The sequence below is a fragment of the Rhinolophus hipposideros genome (assembly GCF_964194185.1).
Source record: "Rhinolophus hipposideros genome assembly, chromosome: 1".
Taxonomy (NCBI): domain Eukaryota; kingdom Metazoa; phylum Chordata; class Mammalia; order Chiroptera; family Rhinolophidae; genus Rhinolophus; species Rhinolophus hipposideros.
In genome coordinates this window covers 109552106-109566118 of record NC_138047.1, presented here as the reverse complement: position 1 = coordinate 109566118, position 14013 = coordinate 109552106, and the positions used below count along the sequence as shown (strand labels likewise).

Here is a 14013-nt window from a genome sequence, read left to right as displayed (position 1 = left end):
CTGGAACCTCAGGCAGCTTCCTAGTAGGACCTAGGTTCCCTCATCTGTAAAGGGAGGGAGACAATAGCATGTCTACACCAGGAGGCCACCGGCTCAAACACCAGTAAAGAGCAATGGCTAGAATACGACTGGGGCTGCTGCCATTCTCCTTCCCCTCGCATCATTCACGTTATGTGAGTCACCAGTTTCAGCAGAGCAAACCATGGAAGGACATCGCAGCGTAAAATAATTATTACTCATATCTCAGGATCTGGGGATCAGGACCTTAGGTAAGGCTGAGCGGGGACGTTGTGCTCCTTGTGACATCCACTGTGGTCACCTGATGAGTTTCAAATTTGTTATTGGTACTTTCCTTATTAAGTTGTAAGAGCTCTTTATATATTCTGGATGTAAATCACGTCTCAGATGTATGATTTGCAAATATTTTCTCTCTGTCTGTGGGTTGTCTATTCACTTTGTTATGTGTCCTTTGAAGCACAAATGTTTTTACTTTTGAGGAAGTGCATTTTATCTCTTTTGTTGCTGGTCCTTTTTGATGCCTAACCCAAGTAAGTTCTCATAGATTTACCTCTGTGTTTTCTCCTAAGAATTTTATAGTTTTTACTGTTATATTTTGGTCTGTGTTCCATTTGGAATGACTTTTGTGTCTAGTATAAGTAAGGGGTACTAGTTACTAGCTGCTAATTTAATCCACCTTTAAATCCTTGCCTGTTCACCCGACTGGCCTGGGGAACTGTTCAATCAGTCTCCATTAAAACGCTCTGCCTGGGGCTTAAGAGACTGTTTCTCATTGTGTCTCTTTATCCTTTCTGTCTTGATCTTAATTTATTCAAAAATGTTTCCTTTACATGCTCAGTGTGTGCTGGGAACTGTTCCAGGCTGCTTCAGCTGCTGCTTCTTCGTTTGTATTCTTGTGCCGGCCACTCTCCTCTTCCGTCCTGGCTCTAGTGTCAGCACTTCCACCTTTCCCCGTGTCTGTCTCCCCGCTACACGGAGTCCAGCTTCCTCAAAATGAGGGCCACGTCTAATTCATTTGAAACTGGACAGAAAATAATAGATGTTCAGTAAATACTGCATTTAGATTGTTAAAGCTGCCATTCAGCGATGTATAGGAAATCGAACTTCTTGTATGATTAGTGAAGGTACTGCTTAGAGATTTAATAGTTAAAGGTGAACACAATTCAGTATGTTTGAAACAGCATTTCACATAAGAGACTGGGATTGAAAAGAATGCATAGGGCCGGCCTGGTGGCTCAGGTGGTTGGAGCGCTGGGCTCCAACCGACTGAGGTCGCAGGTTTGATGCCCACATGGGCCAGTGAGCTGCGCCCTCTACAGCTGAGATTGTGAATAACAGCTCTCCCTGGAGCTGGACTGCTGTGAGCAGCCAGAAGTCTGCGTGGGCTGCCGTGTGCTGCCAGGAGTGGCTGATGGCCAGCGTGAGTGGCCGGCAGCCGGCGAGAGCTGCCAGTGCGTGAGCTGCTGTGAGCGGCCGACCAACGACTGGTGACCGACTACCTCAGCTGGGGGGAGCGCAAGGCTCATAATACCAGAGTGGGCCAGGAAACTGCGTCCTACATAACTAGACTGAGAATCAACGGCTTGAACCAGAGTGGGGTTAAGGGAGAGGCGGAAGCAGGGGGGAAAAAAAATGCCCAGGAAGTAACCACGTTAGTAGACTTTCCTATTTGTGCTCCTTGGGCGTTCTGTAGGTTGTTCAGGGGCACCTGCTATTGTCTTTGAACGACAAAGGTGGTGTTGATGAGGGGCCTTTCCCTTTTGCCCGAGTGCAGATGTGTGAGCAACTTCTCTCCATTGATCTGCCTTCAGAATGCTTTGCAAAATCACTACTGATACTTTTTTAGAAAAATATCATAAATCCTACTTCTTCAGAAATGAACTGTGCTGTTAGCAGATCCTGTTGGGGTGGGACAATATCATGACTCTAAACTATCTTGTGGCCAAATGTTTAATATCTAGTTCATTCTCAATTTGTCAGAGGACATAATAGCTTTACTAGATTGTTCTCCTGTTGTCTGCGGAAGAACAATGGCAAGGACAAGAAATGCCATTGAGCCGTGGAAGAGTGGCACTGAGGCGCTGACCAGCCATGTGCCTCGGAGGCCACAAAGAAGCCTCACAGGTCATGGTCACAACTGGTCGGTCAGAGTGTCCTCACGCTGAAAATTGTATTTATCAGGCTGACGTGCTCATTGTGAAATGCTATTGGACATTGATTCAAAAACAATACTTTCTTTTGTTTTGATTCTGTAGGAGCCTAGAAAGATTGTGCGATGAATGGTGATACTCGGGCCGCAGTGGTGACCTCACCACCCCCGACCACAGCCCCTCACAAAGAGAGGTACTTCGACAGGGTGGATGAGAACAGTCCAGAATACCTGCGAGAGAGGAACATGGCACCAGACCTTCGCCAGGACTTCAACATGATGGAGCAGAAAAAGAGGGTGTCCATGATTCTGCAGAGTCCTGTAAGCGCAGCCCCTCCCTGAGGAGGTCTTCCTCCTTCCGGTGCTTCAGCTCGGTGCTCCGTCATGTGTGTCACGCAGTTTCTCTTAACACAGGCCGCCAGGGCCTCGTACACGTGTGTATCGCTGTTGGAAGAATTCCGTTGTGTTCAAGTTCTCAGACACGATTAATGAAGTCTTCAGTATCATAAAGGAGAGGGGTGCTTATTTCTTGTTTTTACTCTCTCAAGGCTTCTCCAGAGAGTCTTTATTTATTGGGACCTTTTAAAACTTACTGTTTCCTCCACAGTACCAGCTTGGTGCTGGGCACATAGTAGGCCTCAGCCGTACCTGATTTATTGGTTGATCAGCATTTGAACTACAACTGAGTGTCTTCTGTTTGCATCTCTAGGTGAAGGAGTACTGTCTTCACGTTTTCTCCTGTTGATGCTGCTGTCCTTGTGTGTGCTTCAGCTTCTAGTCTGTTCTATTCCCTTAATATTTTGGGATGTCAGTTGGAGGATATTCATTGAATTTTTTTGATGTTTATTCTCTCAGGAACAGAGGATTTAGCAGTAAACAAGATATACAAGGCCTCTAACTCGAACTGATTGTATTTGTTTAGTTATTACATATTACTGAGGTATATAACACACAGTAGAGTACACAGATCTTAAGTGTACAGCTTGATGAATTTTGACATAAGTGGAACACCTGTGACAGCACCCAGGTCAAGTCTTAGACTTTGTATTTTAGTCGAAGGACATAAACAACACATAGACGTGCTGTGTAGGAAACAGTTGGATTATTGGATTGAGAATGATGTGATTAGACAGGCCTCTCTGAGGGTGGAAGGCTGTATCTGACTCTGGGCGACCGGAAGTTGTGGGCCGCTGTGCAGGGACGGGGCAGAGCCTTCCAGGTTGAGGGAGGAGCTAATGTGCTGGGCATGTGTGGGCAGGAAGAGTCCAAAAGCGGTGTTGTATTTGAGCTTAGGAGGTGGCAGGAGGGAGGTGCAGTGAGTTGGAGAGGAGGCCCGAGCAGATGCTGGAAGGCTGGGTAGCTCCAATCCGGAGTTTGTTTTGCATTCAGAGTACAGTAGGGAGTCATTGCAGGACTGCAGAGAGGAATGACATGATTGAGTTTTTAAAGAATTTGGTCTGGGTTTGGTATAGAGAGAGCATGTGGATGGGGCAAGAGAGAGAGCCGTCTTCGGACAAGAGATGATGGTGGCCTGAGGCAGGGTGCTGCTAGTAAAGGGGGAGAGAGGCAGACTCATCTGAGTTTTTACATTGAGTGTGGGATACATAGAACTGCTAATGGGCGGGGAGGAGGGAGAGGGTGTGAGTGCAAAGACCTGGACCTTGCTGATAGGAATGCACCTGCTGTGGGTTCTTGGTTTTCGGAGCGTGGATAGTTCGCCCATGGCGAGGAGTGCGAAGGCCCTCCCGTGGGCACAGATGGTCAGAATCAGGTAGATGTGAGGGGAACTTGGGGAGCTTTGTTCCCACTGACTCTGTTCTCAGTGCAGCAAATAGCACATGGAGTTTCCATCTCCCAAGAATGGGCTCAGGGATGGGGTAGGGGGTGTGAGAAGGAGGGAGAGAAGGCATGGAGTGGGCGAGGGTCTGGGCGAGGAAAGGCGACTGTGCTCGCTGGGTTAGCACACAGGGCACACGCAGGGCAGTGGGCATGAACTCACAAGGAGCCAGCACAGCCTGGTCTGGCTTCTGCTTCCAGCCACTTGCAGCAGCCTGAGCAGGAGTGGTGAGGAGCTGAATTTACCCAGGCCTAGGATTCTGCCAGAAGAAATGGGAGAGTTGAAGGTATAAGCAGGGGAATGACTGTAATGTTCAACCGAGGACCTGAGTTGGGTGAGGGGGGGCAGCACACCTAGAAGGGAAGGGACGGGCGGTGAAAAGGGGTCAGGGTCACGATGGACGGGTTGAAGAAAGGGTCAGCTGGACTCCAGGAGGGGGTGTTTGGAGAGCACATGTTTGGCTGTGAGATCAAAGAGGGGCACACTTACTGGGAATGAGCAGGTCTAGGGTGAGCCATAGAAATGGGAGGCTGAGGGGAGTTGGATGTCAGGTCATTGGAGGAGAGGCGGCCAGAAGTTGGGAGGTGAGAGTGTGGAAGTTGAACCGTCCGGAGTTTGGACCAGGGAAGCATTAAGCATTGCAGGTCCCTGGCGGTGAGTGGTGGCTGGAGCCAGGCCCTGGGATCCAGACGGGTGGCTGCAGGCCTTCACTGGTCACTGCTGTGCTCAGCTCCTTACTGCACATACAGGCCCTCTGGGATGCCATTGATACAGAGGCCCCCTGGACTGTCATTTTCCTTTTTGTGTTTTCCTTACTAAGCTTTAAGCTCCTGATGCGCAGGGACCATCCTTTCCTTCTGTGTAGACTCGGTGCCTGGTGTTCTGTGTGTGGACATGTGTGCACTGCATTACAGTGGCGTGTGAGTATGTGGTACATGTTACAGTGAATGTGGAATTGAGCTTCCCATAGATTTTGTGTGTGGATTTGCAAACCATTGACATGGATTGGTTTTTCAGATGGGGGGCGGCCCATGAGGGCAGGGAGCATGTTGAATTCAGCTTTTGTGTTCCCTGTGCCAGCACACTGATGTTTAGGGGGGGCTGTCGCCTGTCTCCATCTCTCTGTCTACAGCTGTGCGTATCCATCCATATCAGTACGTTCTGCGTTGCCAACAGGTGGCCCCAAACCACGGCCGGTGGTTTATTTCATTTATTCCTGGCCTCAAAGCCCCCGTCAGCTTTTCCCTCCTCCCTGATTTCCACAAAATATGACCTATGAATTTCTGTCTCATAATAGGAGAGATGGGATCCTGATTCTTTATATTCATTTATACTGTTAAATTAACACCTTTACGTTTGCTGTTGCTTGCTTCCCTCATGTGATAGGTACACTTAGACTGTCACTGGCAATGTACCTTTTCAACTCAAGTAGTGAGAAACTAGAAACAAGGTTAATATAGAACCATCCAGAAGCCCTTGGAGTGCTTATAATCAGATCTAGGTAATCAGCAAGCTCATATTTCACATTAACTATTATGTATAATTATTGGACACGATTTATTTATAGGATATTTATAAAAATATCGAAAAATTATTTTAATACAGTTTGGGGAAACTAAATTACATATATTGTTTCAGTAGTGACTTTATATTAAAATTATCAACCCAAATTAACTTTTCTGCCTCCTTTAGGATTATTTGATGAAGGACAAATGTTTTAGGGTTCGCTTTTCAACTTTAAAAAAGTAATTTCAAAAAGCAAATTATGAAGAAAATACTGAGAAGCACAAAGTAGAACACGAAAATTCCTGATTCTGTCACTAAGAGAATTACAGTGAACACTTTGATGTGTTTACTTGTAGTCTTTTTCTGTGTTTATATAAGTATTTACTCTTATAAGAACTGGTTGTATTGCTTTATAACCTTTTAACTCAAATATATATCAAGAGCAGTTTTATGCCATTTCATTTTTCTTTGGCCTCTCATGTTGAATGTGCATAGAATTCCATTGTCAGGCGGGTCAGAGTGTTTCATCAGTCCTCTGCTCCTTACAGTGCAGCCTGTTAACCTGTTTTCCCTTTTAGCAGTACTGTTGGAATGAACATCCTTATGAATAAATCTTTGAGCACATCCCCTATGATGTCATTAGAAAAGATTCCTAAGAACAGAATGCCTGTTGAAGTTGTTAAGTTTTTATATTGTTAAGTGGCTCTCCTGAAAGAATGTGCCAATTTATGCTTCAAGTAGCAGTGTATGAGAACATCCATGTGCCTTTCTAGCCCTGGATGAAAACAAACAAAAGAACAGTCTCTGAAAAGTTACCCCTGCCTTCCACAGAACAGAAAGGGTGTCTCACTGTTTGAATTTGCCTTGTTAGGCTTTCTGTGAAGAATTGGAATCAATGATACAGGAACAGTTCAAGAAGGGCAAGAACCCCACAGGCCTGCTGGCACTGCAGCAGATCGCAGATTTCATGACTGCGAACGTGCCGAATGTCTACCCAGCAGCCCCACAAGGAGGGATGGCTGCCTTGAACATGAGTGAGTACTTCTGACGCTGTACATGCTCTGTCCTTTTCCAGAAGAAATTTCCTGATGTGTGAAATAGACGGGCACACAACACATGACTGTGATACATAGAATGGAGTCTTTTGAAAATGCATGTGTTTTAGTCCTAGTGAAAAATAGGTAGTAAGCCTGGATGTGTCTTGAATGTGGAGGGCTCCTTTTTATGAGCCAGGGAGACTGTTATTTCTCAGGCAGATGACTTTTTATGTGGCTTCTCAGACCCTTTATGAATTGAATTAATCAGAAATAATGCTTGTGGAGCAGCACGTCAGTTATGCCTGAACTCATTTCAGCCACGCCCACATTTCTTACCCATTATTCCTCAGTGCTGCTCGCAAATGAGAAACAGAAATTCCAAAAGTAAGCCAGAGGGGAAATGTTGGGTGGGTGAATGTGAGCAAAGGACGGTTAGGTGTGCAAAGGTGTGGTGGCTGAGGGTCGCTTCAGCATCAAGTACTACGGCCTGCTGTGTACTGAGCCCTGATCCATCTCTGATGGTTCTAGCTGGATAGTCAGCTTCTGACTGACCGGCCTACCTTACTGGTTTCCATTACACCACCTGGTGTTTGCTGTTTGCCTGTCTGTTCACGGTATTCTTAGAGGTGGACTGACGTTCACCAGAGGGACCTATCATTAATGTCTAGAGAGTATCAAGAATAGTATTTAATTGTCTAGCTCAACCCTCCATCCTTAAGTCAAATGGTAGTTGGTAAGGTTTTCGTTTTCACATGGATTCTTAGTGGATTCCAGTGATATTTCAGAAGAATTAGATAATAAAAGAATAATGTATTTTCTTGCATATTGTCTTCTAATCAGAGAGAAAGGAAATTTTATTTTAGTAATGCCACACCAAAAAAAGAAAGGAACAAATCTAAATATTTTTAATTGTATCTAATAGTTTGATTCTTAAAAATAAAACTTTAAAAACCAGTTTTAACCTTTGTTGTAAAGTATAACATACATAGATGACAGAACAAATGGCATGTAGTTTATGAATGATTTTAATCTGAGCTCTGTGACAGCCAGCGCCCAGGTGAAGCCCCGCCGTCTGGACTTACTGCAGCAATCATTCACTGCCTGGCTTTTCTGTATAGTTCCATCACGTAAGAGGTCATCCCTCAATACTGTGGGTTAGCTTGTTGTTTGTTTTGATTTAACGTCTCTCAAGGCTTTAGAAAGCTATAAGTTACCCCTCCATCTCTCTATTTTTCTCCTTGTACTGTAAAGACGGTGGGTTTTTGAACAGTGGAGTTCGCTACGGTCTGAATTTTGCTGATTCCTGATTCTGTCTCCTCTTGGGTGTGAAGAGAAACTTCTGTAGAAAATGGGGCGTGGCCAGAAAGGGGGCTGCTCCCTCCCATCATTCAATGCGTATTCTGGGTTTCTAGGATTACGCTTTTAACTCATAAGCATAAATAAAAGAATTGAAAACATTTATATAGACACGGAATTAGTAGTGCCCATGTGTAATGCGCATCCTTATTTGTTTCTCACAAATTTGGGCAAAACAATGGACATTAGACTTGGCAAAATATGGTAAAAGGAACCTTTCCCTCAACCCTTCTTGGTTACCCAGTGGTACAGTTTATATAGGAAAGAGCACCTTTTTCAACATAAAAAGTTGCTCCTCTGTCATCCTTCTAAGGTGACCAGTTATTACTGTTTTTTAGTATTATTTTGAACTCAGAGTTAAATACATTTAATGTGTTTCAAAACATTGTGGTTCTCTTTTTTGGTACTTCCATTGTCCCATCTTTGACCAGTGGGAGCCTCTCTTGAGCCGGAAGTCTGACAGCTTCCAAGCCATCTCCCACGAGGTGATGACTTCTAGGTTCATCTTGTACATTGTCTGCCCCAGATCTGGAATCAGCCATTTCGCTAAGAAACCTTGAATTCTTTTTGTGGGAAATGGAATTTTAGTCTGGGTGCTAGGGATGCATGTTGCTACTAGGTTAGCCATTCTTTCTAGGCCTTTAGTTGATGGAACTAGGAAATCTGTATTATCTCGTGAATTATATGAGGTCTGTGACAATTAAGTTCGCGAACTCATCCTAGAAAAAGTACTCCATACCTCACTGCTGAATATCACTACGGTCACCTTTGAAAGACTCCCCTTGTGAAGCTATGCACAAACGCTAGTGCCTAGTCTACCCTTCAAAGCCATTTTGGAACTCTTTTCCTGGAATAGCCATCAGAGCTGTCGTTGCATTACCCTTGATGTTCTGAATGTCATCAAAATGTCTTTCTTTCAATATTTCCTTTATCTTCGGTTAAAGAAAGAAGTCATTGGGGCCAGATCAGGTGAGTAGGGAGGGTGTTCCAATACGGTTATTTGTTTACTGGCTAAAAACTCCCTCACAGACAGTGCTGTGTGAGCTGGTGCATTGTCGTGATGCAAGAGCCATGAATTGTTGGCGAAAAGTTCAGGTCGTCTAACTTTATCATGCAGCCTTTTCAGCACTTCCAAATAATAAACTTGGAACTGTTTGTCCAGTTGGTACAAATTTATAATGAATAATCCCTCTGATATCAAAAGAGGTTAGCAACATTGTTGCAATGAGTTCTCAAATTTATTGTCAGACCTCCATATGCTCTTTTGGTACATTGGCATTATAAGTATTCCAATTGAAATTCAGTCTAAGGGGTTTTTACTCAACCTCTTCTGTCCAACATCTAACATCTCTCCTTTCTTCCATAACAAGAATTCTGGTTCTCAAGGATACCAGGAATAACAAAACCGGACTACTACATGATTACTCATTTGCTTTTTCCCACATATCACACACAGTACCAAAACCAATACCATACCAACTGTTTTAAAATAGTCATACTCTGTTGTCAGTGTATAACCATTACATACTACGTTCTCCCCCTTATAGTGTTCATTTAATGTTATAATGAATAACTTAATTCTGTAATAAATATACATTTAATGCTCACCACCAGTCTTTGTATCAATGCCCCCTACTCATTCTAGTTTTCTGAAGTTCCTTCTATAGCAGACTTCTTAGAAGACACTTGTGGGAACAATACCCTTGAGTCCTTTCATGCTGTGGCTCTTATACGTCAGTGTTAATTTGATTAGTTTGAGTATAAAGTCCTTGGCTCACATTTTCCTGTCTTATGTATTTTAAATACCGAATTTATTTTCTTCTGGCCCAAAGCATTGTTACTAAAATTTGAAGACAACCTTTCCATAAAAGTGACTTCGTCTATTTTCCTGGATGCACCAGCCATTTTCTTTATAGTCCAGCAATGTTACCAAAATGTCGTATCCTGGGTTAATTTTCTGAGATGATGTGCCTTTCTAAATCTTTTTAATTTTAGCAGTATTTTATTGAATTGTTGTTTAGTATTCTCTTCTCTTGCGTTTGTTTTCTTCTTCAGGGTTTCCTATTATATGCATGTTAGATTTTCTTGGTGTGTCTTTTTTAACTGTCACTTTCTCAGATCCTTTTTATAGCTTTCTTCATTTCTTTGTGATTAAAAATTTTTTTTTCCTTTTACCTTCTTTCTCCAACTTTTCATTTAGTGTTTATTTATAAATAATTTTTTCATTTATATTGGATTCCTTTTATGTTATAGACCTCGTTTCTGAAATTTTCTAATGATATTAAATGTTTTTCATACTTTTATGAAATGCCTTTCTTTATCTTGTTATGAAATACTAAGTAATCATTTTCATCTGTTTTGTGGACGTGTCTTTCTTGTGTGCTTCCATTATCTGTAGTCATTCTGCTTTTTTTTTTCTTGTCATAATTTTTGTATGGTATGTGAGCACGATATTTTTCTGTTCATTTTTACATGATACCAGTTTTTCTGGAGGAGCATGATTCAGGAAAGCTTTGTTAATGTCATGACTCTAAGGCTCCCTCTTCTTTTGTTTTTGTGAAGTGCTAAAAATATGGAGCTTATTTAATGACATCGGGTTTTGTTCCCCTCCTGACTTTTATCTGGACCTTTGTTTTCATTTCTGATAGTCTGTGGTACTCAGTTTGGGTTCTGATTTCTACAAATTACTTAGTGTGAGACAGTTTTGGATGGTTAGTTTGGAGAATTTTTGAGGATTAAAGTTGCAGAACTCCCCTTGGTTTCAGCTGCTGTTCTGAAATTGGCCTTCCGAGCTTTCTAGTGAATTCTTGGTTCATCTGGGAGTCTCAGGTTTGGCAGATGTTCCATACTGATACCAGGCACTGTGTCATGTCAGCCCTGCCCACTTATATTTTCCATTTCATGGGATTACCTTGTTAACCTCGTTTTGTTGTAGCTGCCATCCTGGGGTTTGGGGTTTTGCTTTCCTAGTTGCTCTAATTAATTTTTTTGTATGGGGTTCAGATAGAGATTTAAGAAGATTCAAACACTGTACTGCCACTGCAACCATTTTCTGAAAATCATCTTTTTTTTTTTTTTTAAGATTTTATTGGGGAATGGGGAACAGGACTTTATTGGGGAACAGTGTGTACTTCCAGGACTTTTTTCCAAGTCAAGTTGTTGTCCTTTCAGTCTTAGTCGTGGAGGGTACAGCTCAGTTCCAGGTCAGGTTGCTGTTGCTAGTTGCAGGGGGCGCTTCCCACCATCCCTTGCGGAAGTCAAGGAATCGAACTGGCAGCCTTGTGGTTGAGAGCCCTCTGGCCCATGTGGGAATCGAACTGGCAGCCTTTGGAGTTAGGAGCACGGAGCTTCAACTGCCTAAGCCACTGGACCGGCCCCCTGAAAATCTTCTAAAAAACAATTTTTAAAAAGTAAAGATCGAAAGTAGAAGATTGACATCTTGGTTAAGATGACAGATATGTGGTTCTTTGTATTGTTCTCTGAACTGTTCTGTATGCTTGAGACAGTTCATCACTAAAAAGAGAGAAATCTAACCTAGCAATGTGTAATTGTGTCAGAACCAAGGGGGGCATGCAGTCAAATGCTGTTTTCCTTTCTTTCCAACGTGTTTGATTTTGGTTTTTCCATTTTCTTCCTTTATTGCGCTGGTTAGAACCCCCAGTACAGTGTTCAGTCAGAATACATGAGGATGCGTCCTTGCATTGTTCCTGAGCTTAGGAGAAAAACGTGCGGTCTTTCCGCATTATGTTTGATGTTAGTGGTGAGTTTTTTGTAGATATCCCTTATCAAGTCGAGGATGTTCCCTCGTATCCAAATTTTCTGAGAGCTTTTGTCCTGAATGGTTATTGATTTTTGTGAAATGCTTTTTCTGCATCTATTAAAATGATTCCATGATTTTTCCTCTTTATTTCTATATGGTGAATCTATTGATCGGTTTTTAAATGCTGAATAACCTTGCATTCCTGAGAGAAACCTTCCCAGTCATGATGTGTTATTCTTTTTATATATTGCTGGATTATTTTGCTAAACTTTTATTAAGTGTTTTTTCATCTGTGTTCATGAATAATATTGGTCTGGTTTTTCTTGTAATATCATGTAATATGATGACTTTGTGTGGTTTTGGTATCAAGGTGATGCCGGGCCTGATAGAGTCAGTTGGAAAGCGCTCTGAAGAATTCCTCAAATGTGTGATAGAATTCACAGTGAAGTCATCTGGGCCGATGTGTTCTTTATGGCAGGGGTTTTAACTGCAAATTCAGCTTAATGGAAATAGGGCTGCCCAGGATATCTGTTACTTACGGAGTGAGCTTTGGTAGCTCGTGTCTTTTAAGGACTTTGTCTATTTTATTTAAGTTAAAAAAATCTGCTGGCATAGTTGTTCATATTATCCCTTTAATGTCTGTAAGATATGTAGAGATGTTCCCTCTACTTCTTTATACTAGTAATTTTTATCTTTGCTGTGTTTGTTGATGAGTCTAGAGGTTTGTTTTGTTTTGTTTCCATTCATTTTATTTTTAATCTTCTCAAGATTAAATCGGTTATTATTTTTCTGTTTGACTGATACCCACTTTTATCTTCATCGTTTTCTTTTTTTTATTTTTGGGTTTAATGTGCTCTTCTCTTTCTAGTTGCATAAGGTAGAAATCTGGATCATTTTTGAAAAAGTCTTTTCTGATCAATGTTAATTTCTAGTGCTGTAAATCTTCTAAGCGTTGCTGTGCTGCATCTTGCAAATACTGCTAACTTGTTGTTACTGATTTCAACTTACTTGTGCTAATGTTGGGGACGGGGAACTCCGTCGTTATGAAAGTCTTTGAGTTTTTGAGACTGACTGTTCAAGTGTGGAAGATTACTACCTCAGAACTGTTATTATTTGATTTACATTTAGTAAGAAATAGTAAATCTTTGAGTTTTGTTTTTCTTTATTTCAGGTCTTGGTATGGTGACGCCTGTGAATGACCTTAGAGGATCTGATTCGATTGCCTATGACAAAGGGGAGAAATTATTGCGGTGTAAATTGGCAGCGTTTTACAGACTAGCAGATCTCTTTGGATGGTCTCAGCTTATCTACAATCATATCACAGTGAGTAGTAAGTGGGACAGTAACTGAATGGTACCGGTAGATGGAATACTGCGTGTCTAGAACACCTGTTTCCGTTTAGGAGATGGGGAAGCCTCCGAGCTGAAGCAAGTGTTAGAGCAGCTTCCTTCTGACTCCTGACTGCAGAGGATAGTCACCTGAGATCTAGCCAGTGTGAATTAAAAATTATGAGAACTGGAGGTTTTTAAAACTCCTGTCTTGCATGCTAACCTAATAGATGCGTGTTTACTAAATTATAGGCAGTTCCTAACATTCTCTTTATGCTTAAAAACCCAAGAATGAAGTGTTTTTTTTCCTACTCTGATCAGAGCCTTCTCTCTCTCACATTACTTCTTTAGCTACTCCAGTTTTAGCCATTTTTCAACATTGCCAAGACCTCTGTTTTCTTCAGTTCATTCTTGCAATAACTATTTACTGGGCATCTGCTGTAAATAATTATTGTTCTGTAGGAAGATTGTTCCAGCTCTGGGTAATAACAGTGAACGAAGTAAGTCCTGCCTTTGTGCATCTTCCCTTCCTCATCCCCGTGCATCAGCCCATACTCACTCCCTCTTTTGTCCAGCTTGAATCTCATGGACCAGCGTTTCTGGAACTCTTTTTGCCAATATCATGCTCATGTACTATAGCATTACCTCTAATGAAAAATTTTAAGAGTCTAAACATCCAGCAGTAGCTTGGAAATGTAGCTCAACATCAATTGGAGGGAATGTTATACACTATGTAAAGTAATTGTAAAGACCATGTGAAAACACGAAAATGAAAAATAATTATACGAGAATGTAAAATATATACTGCTTATAGCTGTATGAATTATGTGTGTATATAGACAAGGGAAAAAAGAACTGAATAAAAATGGCTACATAGTATTCTTTTTTCTTATTTTTCGTTAGACTTGACACTCAGTATTATTTTATATTGATTTCAGATGTACAGCATAGTGCTTAGTGGTCAGACGTTTATATAATTTAAGAAGTGATCCCCCCAGCTGTTCTAATACCCGCCTGGCCCC

General features: G+C 42.0%; 1 protein-coding gene across 11 annotated transcripts in view; it reads left to right on the top strand.

Annotated features, from left to right (window-relative positions):
- ADD1 (adducin 1) overlaps positions 1–14013 on the top strand; it is an 84953-nt gene that overhangs the window by 43206 nt on the left and 27734 nt on the right. For all 11 annotated transcript variants that reach the window (XM_081073140.1, XM_081073135.1, XM_081073138.1 and 8 more), the window contains 3 exons: positions 2274–2488; positions 6382–6544; positions 12835–12986. In XM_081073140.1, coding sequence (XP_080929266.1) covers positions 2294–2488; positions 6382–6544; positions 12835–12986 — 510 coding nt within the window. In that variant the 5' untranslated portion in view covers positions 2274–2293. The remainder of the gene's footprint in view (positions 1–2273; positions 2489–6381; positions 6545–12834; positions 12987–14013) is intronic.